General features: G+C 42.5%; 1 protein-coding gene across 1 annotated transcript in view; it reads left to right on the forward strand.

Moving 5' to 3' along the window:
* The first annotated feature begins 279 nt into the window (after positions 1–279).
* The window catches only part of lcat (lecithin-cholesterol acyltransferase), a 42,073-nt gene continuing 18,735 nt past the window's right edge, over positions 280–23,617 (forward strand). The window contains exons 1-5 of the mRNA XM_084316682.1: positions 280–442; positions 12,409–12,565; positions 14,804–14,919; positions 17,754–17,849; positions 23,017–23,241. Of these exons, the coding sequence (XP_084172808.1) occupies positions 286–442; positions 12,409–12,565; positions 14,804–14,919; positions 17,754–17,849; positions 23,017–23,241 (751 nt within the window). The 5' untranslated portion in view covers positions 280–285. The remainder of the gene's footprint in view (positions 443–12,408; positions 12,566–14,803; positions 14,920–17,753; positions 17,850–23,016; positions 23,242–23,617) is intronic.

Raw genomic sequence — 23,617 nt, forward strand, 5'->3', positions numbered from 1 at the left:
GAAGAAGCGAACAAGATCGAGAATGTCGGCTAGTAGCTATAGTGAGAGATGAACGTTCTGACTGCCTGCCTGGACCACCGGCTGGCTGGACCGAGTCTGACCTCCTCTCTTCACCTGTCCCAATACTAATCCTCCCATGGTCCCTCCCCTTCACCTCTCCCTTCTCCACAGCATTAAAGGCCAGACCTTGTTGTGAGAGAAAGAGAGAGAGAGAGAGTGTGAGACGAGTCACCGCTGCTTAAAAAGTTGGAGACGTGGTATACGAACAAAGAAGACGACATAATAATGGCATCTGCGGGGCTCTGCGGCTCCTCGGCGCTGGTGGTGGTGGTCTTTCTGCTGGTGCTGCATCACTCTGCGGGCTTCTGGCTCGTCAACGTGGTGTTCCCACCGGACGCGAAGCCTCGGGTATCCAGCAACAGCACTCCGCCCATGATCATCGGTGAGCAGAAATACTGTGGATTTGTTTTTTTCCGAAGAATTGGACGTAGCATTCCAACTGCCTGTTGTTGTTGTTGTTGTTAAGGCTGTTCAATTTATTTTTAATGAAGCAGGTTTTATTTGTTTTGTTTTACTTGGGTACTTGTTGGGTACTGTTTACTTTGGGTTAAAAATGTCAGGTATTCTTTGCCGATCTATGCTGCATAATTCCTGTAGTGAAAGTCCAACATCGACCTCTCAGTCAGGACAGACAGTACAGTAGGTCGATTTTGCACATTGGACCTGTAGAAAACCAATGAAACAGCACAGTACAGACCAACCAGATGGGGGTTTTTGGGCCCCAATTCTACTTCACTTCAAAACATTGTTGCCCTGCGTCTACTCTATTTGACACAAGAGAATCCAAACAAGCCTGTGTTTTAACAATGCAAAACAATTATCAAAATGATAGATTAATGGCATTATTTAACACCAACCCCTCGCCTACCTGGGATTGGGAATGTTCAGAACAATGACAGACAGATGTGCAAATGTGTAGTTTCATGAAGAATATCGAGGTATTTGACTGAAGGGTCTGCTTGTGTCTGGGGATGGGGTAGACTAAGTGTAAATATGAATATAAATACATGTAGAAATGAAATCCATCTGTAAAAATTTAATTCATTGAAAATAATGTTTATTCTAATAATAGCCTATAATTAATTAATAAACATAGCCATGGGCAGTGGTGTATTTCTTGAAAGCCATACTTACACTCAGATATCTTACTTGAAAATTACTCTGGTACAAGTTAACATTATGGGAAAGCACAATGAAAGGAAGTGGATGAGTAGTGGTTTGCCTAGCTAAAACTCTGAGAGAGGTGTTAGTTGGCAACACTTAGGCTAGCTGCTACGCATCTGCTTCCATTCATTGTGCTAAGGGGGGCTAGTGCAACATTCCCTAAATGTTGGTGTATCAAAAGTATTTATCTGGTGTTAACCCTTTCACTACCAGTGGTCTACCACACTACCAAAGGGTTAACCCTTTCACTGCGAGTCTGCGACAATACAGATGGTTAACCCTTTCACTGCTACACGACAAAGGGTTAACCCTTTCACTACCAAAACAGTCTGTAGTGTGGTAGTGAAAGGGTTAACCTTCTGTATTGTGGTAGTGAAAAGGGTTAAAAATAAATATGCTGATTGATTGATTGATTGATTGATTGATTGAAAACTTTATTAACAGATTGCAGAATGGGTACAATACAGTACGGCTCAATACACACAATTGTTAAGGGGATGCAGACCAGAGAAAGTATCCAATGTAATCAAAAAAGTCAACCAACAAACTAGATTCTTGTACCGGATCTCCTCTCTGGTAAACAAGAATGCCCTGAAGACTCTGGCAGGAGCACTCATTCAAGGGTACTATGACTATGCTTGCACCTCATGGTTTCAAAGCACCTCAAAGGCGCTAAAAACAAGATTACAAACATCACAAAACAAACTGGTCAGACTACTACTTGACCTTACTCCTAGAACCCACCTCACCCCTGCCCACTTTGACAACCTAGGATGGCTTAGAGTAGACGACAGAGTACAGCAACTTGCAATGGGCCTGGTCTACAAGATACACTACACCACACAGGTACCCATGTACATGTCGAAATACTTCCCAAAGGTCAGTGAGTACCACGCCCACAACACCAGGGGGAGCTCCACAAATCATGTGCAACCCAGATTCGGCACAAACAAGGGACTAAACACATTTAGCAATTATGCCACAACAATGTGGAACGCCCTACCCACAGCCGTAAAAAGATGTGAATCCCTACCCACATTCAAAACCGCTCTTAAAGAGCACCTACGGGAGGCTGCAATTATAAACTGGCCACCGTAAATGTCCAAACCCAACCCCCCCCCACCCTCTCCTAATAGACAGTCTCCTCCCCACCGTATGTATATTTTTTCTCCCACCCGCCCACCCCCTCCTAATGTACAGTCTCCTCCCCATTATATGTATATATTCTCTGTTAGGATCTATGGGTAACAGTACTGCATATTTGCATATCGTATATCTCACAAATGTAACAGTACTACATACCTGTATCTCATGTATGTCCCTATGTCATGATGTCATGTATGTTGTGTATGTCATAAATGTCACTATGAATTGAAAATGGGGGACCCTGATGTAAACAAGACAAATGTCTTTCTCTGGTCTGCACTCCTTAACAATTGTGTGTATTGAGCCGTACTGTGTATTGTACCCATTCTGCAATATGTAAATAAAGTTTTCATTCATTCATTCATTCATTCATTCATTCAAAGACTTTCGTCTTGTTTACATCAGGGTCCCCCATTTTCAATTCATAATGTAAAATGCAAGTGTCAAAAGTAAAAATATAAAGTAACAAAACAGCCAGAAATAGCTTTTTCGCTATTTAACTGTATTAAATGTATTACTCCCTCCCTCAACTCCCTTCTCCTCTTGCACGCCTGAAGAACTTTTCAAAATAGCTTGAACAGTCGATGGCAGCCAGTGTTGGAAAGCAATTGCTTGACATGACTTGAGGCACTAACTAAACAAACATTTCAAACAATGTAAGTATCCTGCCAACTGTTTTTATACAGTATACAATAGTGATCTAGTTTAGTTTATTTATTTGGCACATTATTTAAAAACAGTGCTAGGAGGGAATGAACTGTTGTATAAAGTTCCACTCCCGTCCCATCAATGTCCATAATCAAATAATAAAACGTAATATTACATGTAAACACAAACACAAAACAAGATCAGATAAGGCAAACACTATAATGAAAAATGGAAGACAGACAAGGATAGATATCATGTTCAAAACACATCAACAAGAGCCAATAACAAGAAAAGAAAAAAGTACAAGAAGGCAAAGGAGAGGAGAATAACATGAGAAATATATAATGAAAAAAAAGAAGAAAAAAAAGCCATATTGGTAACACTATTACACAGGACTAACTTAATAAGTTGATGATTCATGATGAAATTAAATGGCCTTTTAGTTGATTTCTAAAGAGATCTATAGGAATGGTGTCTGTGTTTTCCACCAAAAGTAGGCGTGACTGCAAGAAAAGCCCAAAGTACCCAGATGTATCAAAGTAGCCTCGCATTAGGACCATGTAACCTGAGGACTCCTTCCTAAAACATTATTATTGATTGAATTTATTGGACAATCTAAAATCACATACAATACTGGTACACACATGTACACACAATGTACAGCCATCACATATAATTTAAAACCGTCGAGGATTGAAACACAATAAAACCTTACGGTTTATTTCCATTGTGGTCCTCAAAAGGGGGGGGGGGGGCGACAAGATGACGAGTATGCACAAATAAGACATGCACAAATAAAATCATGTCAAACATTATAAATATGAATAAAGAAATGCAATAAAACAAACAAACACAAAGTCTACAGCACACCTGCATATATATTTCTTTATCCTGAGTGACTAAGCCATTTCTTCAAAGCCTGTTTAAAATAAATTTCTGACTCAATACTTTTTATAGACACTGGTAGTTTATTCCACCCACAAGCTGCTGAGTACTGAGAGTAGTACTCATTGTGCACATCCATTGGTATACATTCTTGTGGGAAATATGCCTCAACTTGCAAGTGCACCAGTTGTTCACGCACGAAATATCTTCTTAATTTAACATAAAATGTTAATCCTTAAAAAACAAATGTAGTGGAGTAAAAGTAAAAATATATATTTTCTATTGTAGTGAAGTAAAAGTGAAAGTCGCAATAAATATAAAGTAAAGTATAGGTACTCCCAAAAACTACTTGAGTACTGTAGCAAAGTACTTTCACTTCATTATTACTTTATACCACGGGCCAAGAGTGGATCCATCAATGGGTTACACTAAAACATCAGGTGATAAATGCAGTCATTCCATTGTAAAGTGCTTTGAATAGTAGGCTAGTTGTACTACAAATGTGCCATAGAAATGGAGCCATTATTATAATATTGTTATTATCATAAGGGAGAACAACGTTGTGGATCATATCAATCAATTACGTGCATGGACAGATCTTCACGATCAATATACATGTATTAGTAAGACACATGGATCAATTACAAGTAACAAGACCAAGGGGCGGCTAGGTGGTGTAGTGGGCAAGGCGCTCGCCACCAATGCAGGAGACGCTGGGTTCGAGCCCAGCTCTCCGCATTGCTATCAGCTTGGCTGGTCGTTCATACTAACACAAATTGGCAGTGTTAGGGGTGGGAAAGCTGATGGGTGGGGATCGGACGTTGTGGACAGCGACTCCTACAGGTCGGTTGGTGCGCCTGTGCAGCAGAATCAGGAAGCGACAGGGGCGGCGTGTCTCTCCCACGCAGACCCCCGCCGCTGAGATATCGCGCTGTGCAGGTGAAAAGATGCGACGGCTGCTTCCTCGAGTACCGGAGGGGACACGTGATGTAAGGCTTCGTCCACATTGCAGCCGGCTTGTGGGAGGCATGGCCTAACAGCGTTCGAGACAGGGGAGGGTAGAATTGGACGATACGAAATTGGGATGGGAGGAAAATAGAAAAATGGGAGAAAAAGTAGATAAAAAAGAAAAAAGGAACAAGACCAATAGGGAGGTGTAGTGGTTACGTCATTGCCGTTTTTCGCGTTCCACCCTCTGTCCAACGCAATGCATTTCCCCATTGCCCATTTCTAAATCGTCTCGTTTAAAACAAATAAAGCATTAACATTTGCATGGTGTACCTTTCTGTGCTTATTCATCCACAATCTATAGCTCAACATGAAAATATTCGCAATTAACACTATGGCCGCCAAGGACGCCTTACCTCGTCATTCCCCGCCATGCTAATTCTGCCAATGACGCCGTAACACGTCATTGAGATCAATATTTCTAAAATCTGTGATCGCAATCATATTTCTCCCGCGGAGACTTGAGATCTACTGTTGATCCCCTCTCAACTCTCCAACGGTTCAAGAGCGCCATCTTTTGGGCGATCCGCCGATCGGCCACCAGATGGCGCCGGAAACCGGAAACGGAAACTGGTGCTCATCCAAAATCGGTCCGACCACTCGCTATAGGTCCCGGGACTCGGGCTCGACACAATGGATAGCGATCCGTTACCAATAACTCGATAAACAACATGATTTGGACGTATATACTATTATACAACCTGGAGATGGATCGCATATTTCAACATCCCATAATAGGAATATTTTTGCTCCACGCTCATCGCCCCAAAGGCCTGAGAAGACTGGGGTAAGATTCAGCATTTTTTTTTACCGTTGTAAGATTCTGATCAAACTGGCCAGTATCACGTCTTCGTCTGTTTGGCCCTCCATCCAATTCCTCTGCGTTGTGTACTTTTAATGGTCCTGACGTCTCCGATACTGGTAGATAAGATCCTTATCTCCCCCCGTTAGTGCAATCCATAAACCATAATAATTCCCCACCTCCGTAAGAATTCGACACTTCGACAACGTGAAATACCTTACAAGGAAAAGCGTGGTTTTATTTCTCTAAACAGAAACCTCAGCTCAGATGTTAACAGATTGTATTGTCCTTGAAGAGTATATTTCTAATGATCTTTCGGTGTGTTCATATATCGTCCTTTTGTTATTCAGTCCAATAGTGTTCAGGCCTGGTCGTCAGCCTAACCCTCCTCGTGTTAGCCGAAGCTACTGTAATGATGATGTGGCATTCTCCCTTCCCCCCCCCTCCGTGGTGGAGGAGGAAGTGTCTTCGTGTGATCTCAGTCCTACTCGCTCTTGGTCATATTCTGGTCTGCCTTACACCCGGAAACACCGTTCGATTTATAGATGTTCGTCGTCGCAACGACGGCCCCGCCTTCTGGTTGTCATGCGACGTGTTGTCATGACAACTGCATAACCTTTAACACTAATAAACTCACGTTTCATTAAGATGAACCTCTCTCCCTCCTGTCCTGGGAGACAGTACACTCTAATCTCAGATGTTCTTCTAAGGAATTCATAACAAAACCCTCGCTGACGCGGCCTGTGCCTGTGAAACCACTGGTTCCACCACCGTTCTATCACCGTCTCCTGCTTCCATGCACATTTCGATCTACCATTTTAGCTGTGGTCATCTCTCCCCAATCTATACATCACATACATTGAAAAAGCACCGTTTTCTCTCAATCCCCCCTTGATTCTTATCACCCCTCAGAATCATAAGACTACTTGGTTTTTCAATTAATTATACACAAAAATAGACTCATAACAATTAGGGCCCCGCCGTCTGCTGTTTTCCTTTTGTTTTCCATTACCCGCATCACACCCAAACCAGAAAGGATAAACAACGGTCATGGAGGAGAGAGAGAGAGAGAGACAGAGAAAAACACAGATGCAACTTTTCAGACGACACACCTAAAACCCTTCGGTCCCCCTATCAGGTACCCCACGTCCAAATCAGAGCGCTCCCTTCCCTCTCTTACAGTACACCTCCCATCTTGGGCCGGTCCCATCTTCTAGGGCAAGGGCCCCTTTCAGTGACGGCTCCTTTCCTGAGCTGGTCCCCCTCCCAGGGCGCGGTCCCCTAGGCAAAAATGTCCCCCCTGGTCTGCTACTGCTCAGTGTCTCTGGCTGTCCTCTCCACATCTGCTCCTCCACCGCCGCCGTCTCCTCTCTCTCGTCGTGGATCATCTGTGTACCAGGCGTCGGTGCCTGGCCCCTGCGGCTTCCTCCTCCTCCAGTCTGTCTCCTGGCCATCTCCATCGCTGTCGGTGTCATTCCCCCCTTGAAAGCAGAAACACAACACCGGCAGTCTTTCTGTACACTCGACTTCCCTTGTTTTGCTATTAGTCTACCATGGCTTTTAGTCCCCCACCTTCTCAACACCCATATCTAATCCTACAGGGCTGTTCCCTGTTTTGTTGTCTTCCGGCGTGACACCAGCAGCTAAACGATACCCACTCGGCGCTCTACGTTTGTCCCACGGGTGACCCCCAGCGCGCGCCAGTTCTTTCTGGTGATGTGTCCCCTCAAGACTCTGCCTATTTATTAGGTGTGAGAAGGCCCCACTGGAATTCAAACTTTATTCCATAATTAACCCATTCAAATAACTGCACCTCCTCTGTCTGTGCAATTCTTATTTAATCCATTGTATGCTTAAACTCTATATCTAATATTATTATTATAATAATAATCCACTCTCTGTGCTAAATATTCCCCTATGGGTAATGAAAACTCCCCAGCACTACCCCCCCCTCCACCACTAGGTGGCGACCTACTCCTCCTCGATGGTGTTTTAGTTGACGTGTCACTTCCTGGTTCTAAACCCCTCGTGGCTCTGCGGCCATTTTGACTCAGTGCAAATGGCTACTCTCTCAACAAACGAACGCTGCCCTTCCTTCCAAGGCCTAAAAACACCGCTGTTTTTCCTCTCTTTCCTATCCATTATCAGGGGACGCTTTCTCAGACTAATACTCTTGCCTGATCGGACATAATACACACTGGTACAATCTCCTTTCGACTTTCCTTCTGTTATGAAAACAGTCCCGCCATAACAATTTTTCGATCTGATTCAAGCGCCCCCCCCCCCCCCCCTTTCCTCATCTCGCATTTACCCTCCTTAAACCAAAACTGTGCAGCCTGCCTCATTTGCTTTTCATTCTCTGTAGATAACACCCTCGATTTTCACCATGGCTCTCTGCTCATATTATTACAGCTGGCATTCTCTCTGTCGAACTAGAAATGTTTACGTTTACGGATTCACTATCTGTTCGTTTTTATTTGGCTTAAAATCAAAACAACCGTGTGCACAGTGAACTCACATTTTTGATCGGAGCGCTGTTTCCCCTACAGCGCTGGTTCGCCTCCTGACCGCTCGACTCGCCGCTCTCTCCCAGGGCTGGCCGGCCTTGCTTCGATCATGATTCTCCCACACATTGATGACTGTTGTCCACTGTCGCCCCATTATTGAAAAAGTCTTTATCCGTTGTTCTTATCTCTTGCAAATCCGGCTGTCATCAACAACCAACTGTTCCCGTTGTTTTAATCTCTTGCAAATCCGGGTCCCAACGGCATCAACTGTAAGATTCTGATCAAACTGGCCAGTATCACGTCTTCGTCTGTTTGGCCCTCCATCCAATTCCTCTGCGTTGTGTACTTTTAATGGTCCTGACGTCTCCGATACTGGTAGATAAGATCCTTATCTCCCCCCGTTAGTGCAATCCATAAACCATAATAATTCCCCACCTCCGTAAGAATTCGACACTTCGACAACGTGAAATACCTTACAAGGAAAAGCGTGGTTTTATTTCTCTAAACAGAAACCTCAGCTCAGATGTTAACAGATTGTATTGTCCTTGAAGAGTATATTTCTAATGATCTTTCGGTGTGTTCATATATCGTCCTTTTGTTATTCAGTCCAATAGTGTTCAGGCCTGGTCGTCAGCCTAACCCTCCTCGTGTTAGCCGAAGCTACTGTAATGATGATGTGGCATTCTCCCTTCCCCCCCCCTCCGTGGTGGAGGAGGAAGTGTCTTCGTGTGATCTCAGTCCTACTCGCTCTTGGTCATATTCTGGTCTGCCTTACACCCGGAAACACCGTTCGATTTATAGATGTTCGTCGTCGCAACGACGGCCCCGCCTTCTGGTTGTCATGCGACGTGTTGTCATGACAACTGCATAACCTTTAACACTAATAAACTCACGTTTCATTAAGATGAACCTCTCTCCCTCCTGTCCTGGGAGACAGTACACTCTAATCTCAGATGTTCTTCTAAGGAATTCATAACAAAACCCTCGCTGACGCGGCCTGTGCCTGTGAAACCACTGGTTCCACCACCGTTCTATCACCGTCTCCTGCTTCCATGCACATTTCGATCTACCATTTTAGCTGTGGTCATCTCTCCCCAATCTATACATCACATACATTGAAAAAGCACCGTTTTCTCTCACCGTGTTCAATACAAACTGCTCTAATGATCATATCACCCACACTAGATGAATCATCTAACGTTGGCCACGGAATTATAAACGACCCCCCCCCCCCATCCGGTCAACATCAGATGATAAGTAGTAACTTCTAGAAGCACGTCCATTTGAAATTTTTTATCTTGCGCCGATCGCTATCAAACTGTATTTGATCATCAATATAATGCATTTAGGGCTATAAATCACGTTCTGCAGAATGCTGCAGAAAACGATAAAAACATATTTATACTTTAGACCGTATTTTAGTATGAATATGTGAATGAAAAAGTATAACGTTTCTACATCCTGAACGATAGATAATTGACGTTGAATGGGCCATAGTAATGTCAATTTAGCAATACAATTTAAAAGGTTATAGCCCTGCAAAGAAGGGGAACTTCTCCATAGACAAATAGAGCTGGCAGAGGATGGTATAATGATGTACATAAGCCTGGCAAAGAAAGTGTTAATCATAAAAAAAAATCGCCAAATTTTATTTCAACCAAAAATGATTAAACAATAATGTTAGTGATAGAAGGGAACTCATTTTGTGCGAAAATGGAAAGCTTTTAAATTCCCATGCGGCAGAATTGTTACAATAGCCGATAATACATTTTCCCAATGATAAATCCCTATACGGGTGGAACAACCAGTGACGTCAGACTACACCTCCCTATAAGCTTTGCTGAGAGAAGTATGCTTCTATGACCAAGCCTCTTGTAGATTATTCCGGAGTGATGGGGGCTGTGTGTGTGTGGGGGGGGGGGGGAAGTGTCAAGAGAGAGGGTGAGATGGAGGTTCTTGCCTATAATAGCCTATTACTCAATCCAAACAAAGCCAGTACAATCTGTTTTGTGTCTGGAAGAAAAAATATTAAAAAAATGTGGGTTTGGCCTACCACCATAGAGAGCAGGGTTTAATTCCCAGTAGTGGTACTTCCGTGTTGGTCAGACGTTCCAACAGACACAATCTCTGGGGATCTGGGGGAGATAGCGCAAAACTCTGTCCCAGGTCCACTCTCCCAGTGAAACTCCTCACTGCCAGGTGGAAATAAAGAGGGGGCATGTGGTGGTCTACACCCTCCCCACACCGACAGAGGGTAGCACGCGTCTATATTTTTCACAGCCGAAGAGTGCGTCGCGTTTCTCTGATTGGCCATGACGCCCATGTGACCGTGGCAGCGCGAGAGAGAGAGCGGCAGTGCGGAAATAGGCTGCATCCTCCACGTCAAGAAAGACAGACAGGCATTCTCTGCGACAAACCCTAACCTTAACAAACTCCGAAATAATGCCTAACCTTAACCCTCCCTAACCTTAACTTAACCCTAACCTTAACCAACTCCGAAATAATGCCTAACCTTAACTTAACCCTAACCTTAACCAACTCCGAAAGAATGCCTAACCTTAACCCTCCCTAACCTTAAATTAACCCTAACCTTAACCAACTCCGAAATAATGCCTAACCTTAACTTAACCCTAACCTTAACCAACTCCGAAAGAATGCCTAAACTTAACCAGCGGAAGAATGCACGTTTATAGCGAGAGATGATAAACGTAAAAAATAAAAAAAATAAAAATTGAAGTGATTCGAACTTGTGACCAACCGCACCGCAGGCTCCACAGCACGGCGGCGTACCAGTTGAGCTAAGCGTTGATGGAAAAACATTGGGGATTACGGCTACATAATGCCGCAAGCTCTGCCGCGGGGCGTGTCGCAGCCAATCAGGGAAAACGTGGAAGCACTCGGCAGCACTCTTCGGCTCCAATTAAAGAATAGGCGGGTAGCACAGCGACCAGGACCATGACACACACAAGGGACTGGCATAAAGACTAGATTGGGGAGAAAGGAGGGAAAATGTGGGTTTGGCCTAGTCACTGGTTTACTAGTGTCATTCCCCCCTAAACAGAAGGTGACTAGCACTCGCTTTTGACATTGCGGTGCGATGGAGCCATCGGTCATGCATTTTGTGTAAAGAGCCAGAGGATGACCTAGCTGAGCAGGACAACCAAAACATACCGCAGGGGTCACGCTCTGTAGGAACCTCAATACTGAATGGAGCTTCATATCACCATGTGTGAACGGTACGCCCAAATCACAACAAAAATAATGAATTTGCTATTCATGGCATTATTGGATCTGCATGATGAAGTGAAGTGTGATATCAAACCAAAACTGTTATTTTCTGTTATTTTACTCTCGGTGGGCCCTACCGAAACATTTTAGATCCAATATGGATATTGATACTCCATATATCTGCCAATGTTTACTTTCTGTGATTGCAAGTGATTTGATTTGGGTTGTTCTCTTACTTCGGTAGTTCTAAAAAGAAAATGAAGTCATATTTACAGCGTAGTACAAACAAAGTATATCACTTTCAGAAACATATGGAATTATTCAACTTTTCCTGTGTGTGACGGACACAAGCATGCTTGTCACGCCATCAGTTTCAGGGTCACTGGGAACTGCATGACCTCTAACCCTTTACCCACTAAGGTAAATACGGAGACAGAATGCAGGATACGGTACGACATAACAGATGGGACAAACTCTGTATGCTCAGTGTACTCAATGAACTCTGAAAGATTGCATGTGGAAGACGTGATCACAAACATGTTTGTTACATGCTCAGCAAACAATCGATTCTCATGTTGATTCTGATTCTAAAGGCTTCCAGGGGACTCTAGCAGCTATCAGGAGATGGTTTAAAATATGCCCGCCCTTGAAAAATTATACAATCCAATAAAATGAGTAAAAATGTAATAGTTATACTGTAGCCAGCTGCCTCTGTTTACTGGCTCTTCTATTCCTGTGCTCACTAAACGTAACCCTCTCAAAGGTTGCTTTTGCCCTTATATATTTGCCCTTATTATCACTTTTAAGATAAGCATAATGCAGCAGACTAGAGTGGATGGATGCACACTGTGGTGAAATTAGTACAAAATGTTAGCGTCTTCTGAAATGTCTGTATGACACTGATGATTTATTTGTGTGTGTCTACATGTGTGTGTGTTTGTGTGTGTGTGTGTGTTCCAGTTCCAGGAAACTTGGGAAACCGTCTGGAAGCGAAGATAGATAAGCCCACGTTGGTCCACTGGATGTGTTACAAGAAGACGGACAACTGGTTTCCACTGTGGATAGATCTCAACATGTTCATGCCCATTGGCGTAGACTGTTGGATAGACAACATTAGGTAACCACGACACAACCTTCACCCCATTCTATTTATCATGCCACAGTTAGTTCCAACCACGTATTGTGATTGGTTAAAGATGCTTTCCAGTGACAACCAAAATCTCTGGATAATGTAGCCTAGTAGCTAGTGTTGTAAAAATATCGATTTTTCGATACATATCGATTCTGAATATTTAAAACAGTTTCAATACTCATTTTCCGCAATATCGATATTTAATTATTCATAAAATAAAAATTAATAAAAATTGTATAAGGAAGTTGCATTGTTTATTTCAATACCTGTAATAGTACAGTAGTCCACACACACACACACACACACACACATGTGCATTCAGTTAAGTTGGAATATGACTAATACAAACAGTTCAGTTTGTCAGGTACACGCAACACAGATTACAGTGTTTACTTAATTTCTAAGATTATATCATTTAGTTATTTTTAAATGTGTGATCTAAAGATAAACAAAGGGTTTTAAAAGTGTTATATTTATCTTCTCTTATAGTACCAGAGAGAAGCTGAGGAGAATCAACCAGCAACAAAAGCAAAATTTATAATAAAAAAGAATATATATATATATTTTTTTTTTTTTTTTACATTTTATGATTGAACCTTTTTCCTGTGGTATCGAAAATGGTATCGAATATCAATACTTTTCAAGGTATTGTATCGAAGTTAGAAATTCCAGTATCGTGAGTGACAACACTACTACCGTACTTTTCGGACTATAAGCCGCGGCTTTTCCCCCCATTTTTCGACCCTGCGGCTTATATAACGGTGAGGCTTATATGTGACTCGACGTGACCAAACCCGAAAATGTACAAATCTAAATATTGCTTTTTTGACTGCATTGAAATGTTATTTATCTGTTCCCTTATTTGCTAAACTTAATACAACTTGTAAATGAGTTAATTCTTGTTATTTGTCCGACAGTATTGTGTCCCAATGCTAATTACATATGGTAATTAAACATTAAAACACCTGCGGCTTATAGTCCAGTGCGGCTTATATATGTACACATCGTTCAATTCAGCTGCTGCGGCTTATAGTCAGGTGCGGCTTATAGTACGAAAAGTACGGTAGTAGCAAACTATATTTGACATTGTTTGAATCTGAGCGGTCTGCCTCATGCCTGCGACCTCAGCCTAGCGGTGCCAAGATATCACAGTGCAGCGCGCTCCCTCTCATGTGTTATTGCTTAAAGGTGGACTATGTAATGCCGCCAAACAGCGACCTCTGGGGCAAAAGAGCCCCGCTTGGTATTGTGCTTTGTTTACATGTTTTGTTTTGGTCTGACGTGTGGGTTGGATTTGAATAGGTACAGGGGAGAGGTTGCTATTGCTGGCCAGACCTCAGGCTCTGCCAAGAGAGGTCTGGAGAAATCCACAGTGTAATAAGTTACTAAACTCCAACCCACACATCAGACCAAAACAAGAAAATGTAAACAAAGTGCAATACCAAGCAGGGCGCATTTTTCTAGAGGTCGCTGTTTGACAACAATACAGATTCTACCTTTATATAAATGTCTTAATTGTCTAAATATTTAACTTTTAACTTTTTGGACACACCACAAGCTTAGGTTTTACAGTTTATGCTATACTCCCCCCCCCCTGATTTTTGTGTTGGCCTCATCTCACACCCACACATGTGACAGTATGGCCTAGAAGAGTCACCCATATGAAAAATGTGACCGCGATACAGAAGAAGTGTCAAACAAACTCTGTCTTCGCTCAGTTCGGAACGGTTCAGCGCACAGAGAGAGCACACGTAATGAGTCTCCAGTAGATATGCCGCTATAATACATACAAGTTTCTCTGAAGTTGTAAGGAGATTCAGTGTAATTTATAGTAACACAATCACACACCACATCTGACGCATGATATCACAAGATGACGCATGATATCTGTGTTCATTATTTCATTTAGGGAGCGTTTGAGTACACAGAGTACTGGGTCAACTACAGACAAACAAACATCAGTTATTCACATCCGCCCAGTTCTCATCAGCCCAATTCCCACCACTGAAGAAACCTCACAATAATGTGTAATTGTCCAATACTGACATGGTTGCTGATCTATATCGTGCATCCCTAGCCTAGAGATAAAGAGGCAGACTGAAAGGTTGCTGGTTCGATCCCTGGTACCAACGGGAGGGGGTATTCCAATTGGGAGATAGCAACTTGAGGGTGGCTGGTTGAAACCACTGGTTTAAGGCCTCTTTGTCCTTGTCCCTGCAATAGGATTGTGTACAATAGGACGACACGGCGGGTCGACAACTCTCCAGGGGTGGAGGTACGGGTGCCAGGGTTCGGACAGACCTACCCCATAGAGTTCCTGGACTCCAACCGGCTGGCAGGTGAGAGAAAGACACCTGTACTGACACTATTTAACCCTAAACTTTGGCTTAAAAGCCACACAATGTCACCAGAGCACAGACAAAACAATGTGGTGTTTGTTTACCTAGCTGTACCGTCAAACGCCAGATCAAACTGTCAAACTAGGCAGCTCACATCAAATATGACTCGGGATCCAGCAATATCATATCAAACGTACCACTAAGATGTTGTCAGAAACCTATTTTAGGTTCAACGTTAGGTAGAAAAAGAGAACGTTGATGAGCGGACAAGCCGCCATTTTCTTTTTGAAAAGGGGAACAGAGAACCATGTTTATATCCAACCAGGTGCGTTCCACGTGGGGAAATGGCAAGTAGGTGGAGATACATGCACATAACTTGCTGCCCAAAGGTTGAGAGACCCAGAAATGTCCTGAACACAACAAACACAACAAAATACGTAGGTCCAGGCACAGGGAGGGGTCTCTGCAGATAAAGACACCACCACACACTTCTAGTGTGTCATAATAAGTGATGATTGTTTTTCAGTATAATTCGACTCATTATGCCTTTACCTTAATTTCCCCGTAAGTCTCTCCTTATTAGCTTCAAAGGTAAGAAAAGTGATCCGAGGTCCATTTCATATTACTGTTTAATGTTTATTTGCGGATTCTGCTTCTGAAAGATACAGTACAATGACAATCTTGTTTTTCAATTTCATTGCATTTCTTTTACACAAGGTATGTTGATGTAACATTACCCAGAATGTTAGGACTGTTGTTGTTGTTGTTGTGAAAATGATGACTAAAGCCCTTTGATGTCTATCCCCCTGGATATCAACAAAATCAAGCCATTTCAGATATCCAGTCTGATTCTTCTGTAATATTGTCATATTAATACTGTCATATCTAGCTGCTCTGATTGGCCCATCAGTCACATCTAGTCCTGGGCCCTCATTTATCAACGTGACGTAGAAAATGTTCTATTTCCATACTTAAGCACAGAATTTAGAATCTGTGCATGCACAAAAAAAACGGGATTTATCACACGTGCATACACAGGTTCTACGCACACCTGTCTTGATAAATATGACTTTGATCCTACGTTTGAGCTCGTGCACTGTTTTAAGTATTTGCATACCAGAACCGCCCCGATTAACCATATACGGTAATGGAATACCCCCATGAAATGTGGAAAAATGGACTAAGCCGAGGGAAGCGTGTTATGTGACAGGCTGACAGACGTGTACACGTACGGTGATGTCGGATATGATATCTATTAACCATTGCTGCCTGGGCAGCGCAAACACTAATAAAGACCGTGCTGGAATATGACTGCCTTTTCCCGTTTTGTTTGATTAATACCCAGGGATTAAAGTTCTCCTCAATTTTATTCCAAATCGCGACGGATTTTCCGTCAATTTTCTACCTGCTGCATATGATTTCTAGAGGCATACAATCTATTTTGATGTCAGTATTGGGTAGCCTATATAAACAATAATACGAGAGCATATACAAGAACAATGAATCTCACTGCCATGTATGATGTAGCCTGCCTTTCAATACATGAACTTGAATTCCATCATGTTTGTGTGCGGGACTCACAAGGCTGTTGTCACAATGGGTGGTACCGGTACAGTAATAACAGTCTACACAATATCACGATGGACCATGCCATGTAGCCTATGTTCTATTATGACATGATCTGTGACGACAAATGTTCTAGAATGTTTGATTAAGATATCATACTCTGACAGCATGCCTATGATCAACAAAAACGCGAACTTGAATCCCATCATCATATTTACATAGTCTGTCCACTATCTGGTGTCATTGCAATGCGTTCTTTATTCTTTCTTATACAGTAAAAAGGGGGAAGAACACTATATCGTGGGTGTTCATATGACTTGTATTCTGCTTACAGCTTCGAAATTCCACTTGTTTCGTTTAACGTAAAGCCTTTTAAATATAATCAAAACGTTCCCGTGTTTCTGCGGTCTGTGCGCAAAATAATAACGAGTTGAGCTACGCGGAGCGCAGTCAGTCAGTACACCCCGTATATTCCGATAACGCTATATAAACCATGCTGCATTCATTCTGAGAGAAAGATCTATTATTCCAAATGCTATTTATAGGGTTTTGACCATAATTACACTACTGTTGCTATTTTACAATGAACTATAATGAATTACGGTTCATACAGAACATGCCAGTGTTGAAACTAATGCACAGAAGCTCATTTCCTTGTTGTAATAATATATTCTACCAATGGGCGCCAGGTACGCATGGTCCGAGCTGTGCATAAATATAAGCACGAAGTCAAGTTCAAGTTGAAATTGATGAATCCCACACTCTGCTTAGAAATGGTCGTACGCACAGCTTAAGCACATATCTGTGCGTAAATCACGTTGATGAATGAGGGCCCTGGTCCTCAGCATCTGCATCATAGTCTCATCAAGCATCGATATACTGTAGTGTAAAACACCTATATCAAAACAAATGATACTTATGACATTAACAGTCCATAATAAGCAATTCATGAGTTAAAACACCCTTGTACTGGATCTTTAAGTTCAGTTATAGCATGTCTATACTGAGCAGTGTTGGGTGGTACTAGTAATGTGTAACTAATAATATAACTTTTCCAACTAGTTAAAACATTCAAATTCCAGTCTATTAGCTACAAGCTACTTCTCGACAACTATACCGACTCTGAATGTAAATTTAAATCTATTGGTTGTAAAGTCTGCAGTGTCACTGCATGTCTCGCCCCGCCTCTTTGGCACCATACATGTAGTGTTGTTCCTCATTATGTGTAATGAAGTTGGGGAATGTGTTGTCTGTGGTTGCACCCCCAGGTTATTTCCACACCATGGTGCAGCATCTGGTCAACATTGGCTATACCCGCAACGAAACAGTAAGAGGAGCTCCATATGACTGGAGAGTAGCACCTAGTGAGTAGCATGCTGAACACACACACACACACACACATGCATGCATGCACGCACGCACGCACGCGCGCACACACACACACACACACACACACACACACACACACACACACACACACACACACACACACACACACACACACACACACTACAGATATTCCTTTGCCTTACATTCATTCTCTAACTCTTAACGTTGACACTTACTGTACACAGCCTAACCTTAAACCTTACCCTGACCTTAACACAAATTCTAACCTCAACGGAGTGTGTGAGAATGTCCTCCCGTTTGATAGGGATCCAGGTAAACACACACACACACACACACACACACACACACACACACACACACACACACACACACACACACACACACACACACACACACACACACACACACACACGTGTTTACTAAAGTTGATGTGATAAATTCCACACCACGTATATACAATCACACTGCTGCCATTGCTCAAATATCCTACGTCTGTGTTTCCTCCTTTCCTTCTTCCTCCCAGACTAGCAAGTAAATTCCACACATGTACTCTAGCTTCCTTAACTCTTTCTCTGCCAACAGTGATTAAACTCGTTATTGGCCGCCAATCGTTGAACGCCAACAACGAGTATACTGATCGTTGTTTCTTTTATTCGATATTTCCATTCATTATCCATCCAGGGAGCCTGGTGTTATCATTGGGAATGGGTCTGAGATCGCAAAAGTCCAATACCGCCGCCTGGTAGGTTGCGGCCAGTATTGCACATCCTTTGAAACTCTGTGTATTGGGGTGTGCGTCGATTATATAGGTCCGGGTGGACTTTTCCTTGTCGGGCATGACGAGCGGTTATAACGCATGGATTGATAAGAATCAAACACTCCCGATTCATGTTCTTTGGTGGATTATATTGGCGACACGATCAACATCAATACTTGGAATGGCGATCAGATAATTGGAATATTCTTTTTGGGGTACATCCTAGTCAAGGTAAGGGCTATATGGTATCAATCTTGAGTTTATCCAATAATTCCTTCATTGCGATCGGAGCGTATGTGTGTAATGTACTGTGTAATGCAGTGGTTCTCAAACTACGGGTCGCGACCCAAAGTGGGTTATCAAACTACAACTACAGCGGTTCTTAAACTACGGGTTGCGACCCAAAGTAGGTGACAGTGAGTCTTGGCGCATTGGCAAAAAAAATTTACTCAGATCGAGTTTTCCACCCGGCAGCTGTGTGTATTTGCCATGTCTCGCCCCTTCATCAATGAAGGCCGACACACGTATTCCAATACACATCATTCTCACTACACCCTGTGCATTTATAATCGCGGGAGGGGGTCTGGTCTTTTGTATGTAACCTGGACGCGTGAATATTAAAGGCAACCTACTTGTGTTCAGCTTTTCGTTCAGCGTTTCCCTGATTGGCCACGTGACCGCCCTAGCACACGCCCTTATCCGCGCCGCGCCGCTCTGTGTGTTGTTACGCGGCAGAGAGGACGCGGCAGAGAGAAAGTAAAGTAAAGTAAAAATATGTATAGAAACAAATCATGCTTTTCTGCTGCCAGTAAGAAGACCATTGTACAATAATCCACAATTATGTCTGTATTTGATTATGGTGAAATTATGTACATGCATGCGCCTCCCTCCACCTGAAAGCCCATCCACGCTGTGTATCATAGAGCACTGGGTTTTATCACTGGAGATACATTTCTCACTCACCATTGTATTTTATATGAAAATAATTGTAAGTAGGTGAATTCTACACATCTGACAACGCCATCTGACAATATCATAATGATGTGTTTTCTATATTATATCCACAATCATTCATCTAAAAAATTGTATGGGCGTAAATACATGTTAAGATATTCAAAATCGTCACAGCAGTATAGTTTGTTTATACTTCAGAAGTATGATATTTGAACATCGTCCCCAAAATGAATGGAAGCGAAATAAAGAGAGATTATTATTAATCAGTCAGCAGCCTCCAGCGATGTTATGACGTTACAAACGCGAAATAACATTATACATTATGCTCCGCGAAATAAAGAGAGCTTATTATTAATCAGTCAGCAGCCTCCAACGGGCGAAATAACATTATACGCGAAATAACATATAACGTTACAATTCAAAATCGTCACAGCAGTATAGTTTGTTTATACTTCAGAAGTATGATATTTGAACATCGTCCCCAAAATGAATGGAAGCGAAATAAAGAGAGCTTATTATTAATCAGTCAGCAGCCTCCAGCGATGTTATGACGTTACAAACGCGAAATAACATTATACATTATGCTCCGCGAAATAAAGAGAGCTTATTATTAATCAGTCAGCAGCCTCCAACGGGCGAAATAACATTATACGCGAAATAACATATAACGTTACAATTGTACAGTTTCTAGTTAATCAGTCATCAGCCTCCACTGATGTTATGACGTTACAAACGGGCGAAATAACATTATACATTATGCTCCGCAAAATAACATTATACACTCTGCTGCCGCGTTCGCTGCGCGCTTCATTCATTTAATTTGGGACCTTGCAGGGACATCTGCTGCCGCGTTTGCGGCAAAAGGGGGCGGGGGGTCGTGGCCAATCAGAGAAAAGCTGAACACAAGTAGGTTGCCTTTAATATTCACGCAACCTGGACTCGCAATGGATAGGTTTGTTGTCAGAAGCGTTGCTGGTTGGCCGCGATGAAATGGGCTCTGCCTCTGCGCATAACCTGAAGTGAGGTGGCTATCTCGAGGCAGAGTATTCGCCTTTGTTAACTCGGAGAAGAAGCGTGGATTTTCCTTGCAGACAAAAACAACACATTGGCAGAGAAATGTGCTGATAATGAGCTGGAAACTCTGTTAGTGGCACTCCAGGATAATCAGCAGAGATTTGGGGGTATTTACTCAGCTTGATGGCTTGTTGTAGGAACAGAATGCAGGAGGCGCTCAATGATCTTTCGTGTGACAAGCTACTGAAAGTCAAGTTCACTGGACAGGCCCTCGCAAAGTTCTGGATATCAGTCCGGAACGAGTACCCAGTGTTGTGTAATGCTGCGCTGATAAAGCGTGTCCCCTTCGCATCAACATACCTCTGTTGGGCGGATTTTTAGAGTAGAAGCGGATCTCTGCCAAAGCGCACGTGAGCGCATTTTCTTTTCATGTTCTGGCAACATATTTTGGCTAAATATGCCTCGTTTTATAAATGTGTATACAGAAACAATTCCATTGCTTTTGTTGATAATATTCATTCAGTTCATTGATAACATAGTGCTGTAATTTCATTTTCTAAACAACGTGTGCTTTTATTTTGATATTCCTTATTTCCACATTGAAATTACGCGATACATTAACTCATTCTGTGCCATCGCTTAATGCGCGAGAGGGCGCTAGAACGCCACAGCTTTAATCAATGGGGGGACTGCGAGATTTGCGAGTGCTTAAAATATATCTTAAATTATAGCTATGGGTCTAATACACCCGTCGATTATCAGTGAGTTGCTTCCAGTCAACATGTACAAAACGGATTTTTTTTTCATCTGTACATTTCCGTTTTATACCGCTTTAGTATAGTTTTGGTGATTCTTAGTAATTCCAGGAAAAGACGCGATAATAGCCCTTTAGTGAAATACGCTAAACACGTTGTAATTTTTCGCCTGATTATCGAATCTTCCTGAAATCAATGCTAGATCATCATTATCATCCTTCCTCGTGCAAGAATGAAAAGAGCCCTGGACCGCGGCCCCCCCCCCCCCCACCTCCTGCACCCAACGGCACACAGCCACACACACACAGAGACAGCGTCGATCGGAGTAGAAATAAATATCAGATCAACGATCAAATTTATATATAGTGTTCTTACCTTGTATCTGATGTAATGCAAAAGAAATAATCCAATTATCTGATCACCATTCCAAATACTGCTCATGGAGGTCCGTACCACATTACCGACCGTTACACACTGACGGGCGGGCGGGGTTACTGTTCCATGCCAACGTTGTTGAGGCCTACCTCGCCTGAGTATTTAAAGAAACTACACCATTCCCAATGGAGTGCAAGGTGGTGGTATTTGCCCTTTTGCGAGCTCAGACCCATTCCCAACGATAACATCAGGCTGGATGGATGAAAATGAATGGATATCGCTAATAAAAGAAATAACGATTAAAACCTGACTATACTCGTGATTGGCGCTCAAGCGATGGCGAGTTAACCTGACTATCCTCGTGACTGGTTAAGTGTGGGGTCCCCAAAAAAATTCCTAAATAAAATGGGGTTGTGGTATAAAAAAGTTTGAGAACCCCTGGTGTAACGTATTCCGTTGTTGACGATCAAAGCATAAAAGAACGACCCCCCCCCCTCTTTCATGCATTCATGATGAAACATAATACCTATAATCTAGATTTGATTTGAGAATAGTAGCTAGTCCAGGCAAGAAACGACAACGCTTTTAGTAGAATACACGCATATGGCTATTACGCAGCCTTTTGGGAATTACCCTAGACCGCTCTAAAACTATACTTATATTCACCACGGTATAAAACGGGAATGTATGGATCTTTTTCACATATTGAACGATAGATACTCGATGTCAAATGGGCAATATTATATCCATAGCTAGAATATATAATATAGTTTTAGCCCTGCAAACACTGCCACGTATTCTTATACTTTAAAGCGTTGGCATTTCATGAGTTAATGATGACAATGCAGAGTATTTTTCTAAACCTTCTTAACCTTCCATACAATTTAATTTAAATGTCTATAAATCCATCCCTCATTTTCTCACTCCCCCACAGACCAGCGTAGCTGTGCTGTCGGTGGCCGGTATATCGGTATATCCCCAAATTCTCAATCCACCATCTACTGTTGAGGAGTAGTTCGTGTTTTTTTATTTTGTGAGAATAGCACCACCCTGAGGCCAGACAGGAGAATAGCACCACCCTGAGGCCAGACAGGAGAATAGCACCACCCTGAGGCCAGACAGCTCAGAACATCACATGCCTTTTTGCTATTGTAAGGCAAACATGTTTGTCATGTTGGATGGAAACTGGACTGTTCGTTTGCAAGTAACAAATCACTTTCTGTTAGTGTGCGTTTTCCTGAAATTTTATTGGATCTGGCGGTCACATGGTTTGGCCTATCAATTATCTAAATGACTCTCCATCTCTACCCCTCCCCTCCCCTCCAGATGAACAGGCGGAGTATTTCTCCAACATGCAGGCTCTGGTGGAGGAGATGTACGAGGAGTACCAGCAACCCATCTTCCTGCTGGGTCACAGCATGGGCTGTCACTACGTCCTCTATTTCCTCAACCACCAGCCTCAGGCCTGGAAGGACAAGTACATCAAGGGCTTCATTTCCCTGGGATCCCCCTGGGGAGGAGCCGTCAAGCCACTCAGGGTCATGGCATCAGGTAGCACACTCGTAATCAGAGATTATTACATGTCATTAGCCTCATACGATAATTTTTCAAGATTTTTGGAAAAGAAGAAAAAACAAATTTTCCAGCAAATTCGTTTTTAATTTATTTGTATCAACAAGTTTGCAAAAACACAACAACCATTGCGTAACCAAATAAGGTGACTTTTAAACAAAATATGTTGTGACTTAGGCATTTTTTCCTCTTACATACATACATCTACATCTCTTACATGTCATACACTAGGCAGTTGTTTTACTTGCCTAAATCATGCGATTGCCGTCTGTATAATATGTAACGTTGACTTGTAATGCACAAGTCACACGAGTGAGTTAGGCAGATGGTAACCTCGTTCCCAGTTTTATCTCCT

The sequence above is a fragment of the Notolepis coatsorum genome (genome assembly GCF_963971535.1).
Source record: "Notolepis coatsorum genome assembly, chromosome: 6".
NCBI lineage: Eukaryota > Metazoa > Chordata > Actinopteri > Aulopiformes > Paralepididae > Notolepis > Notolepis coatsorum.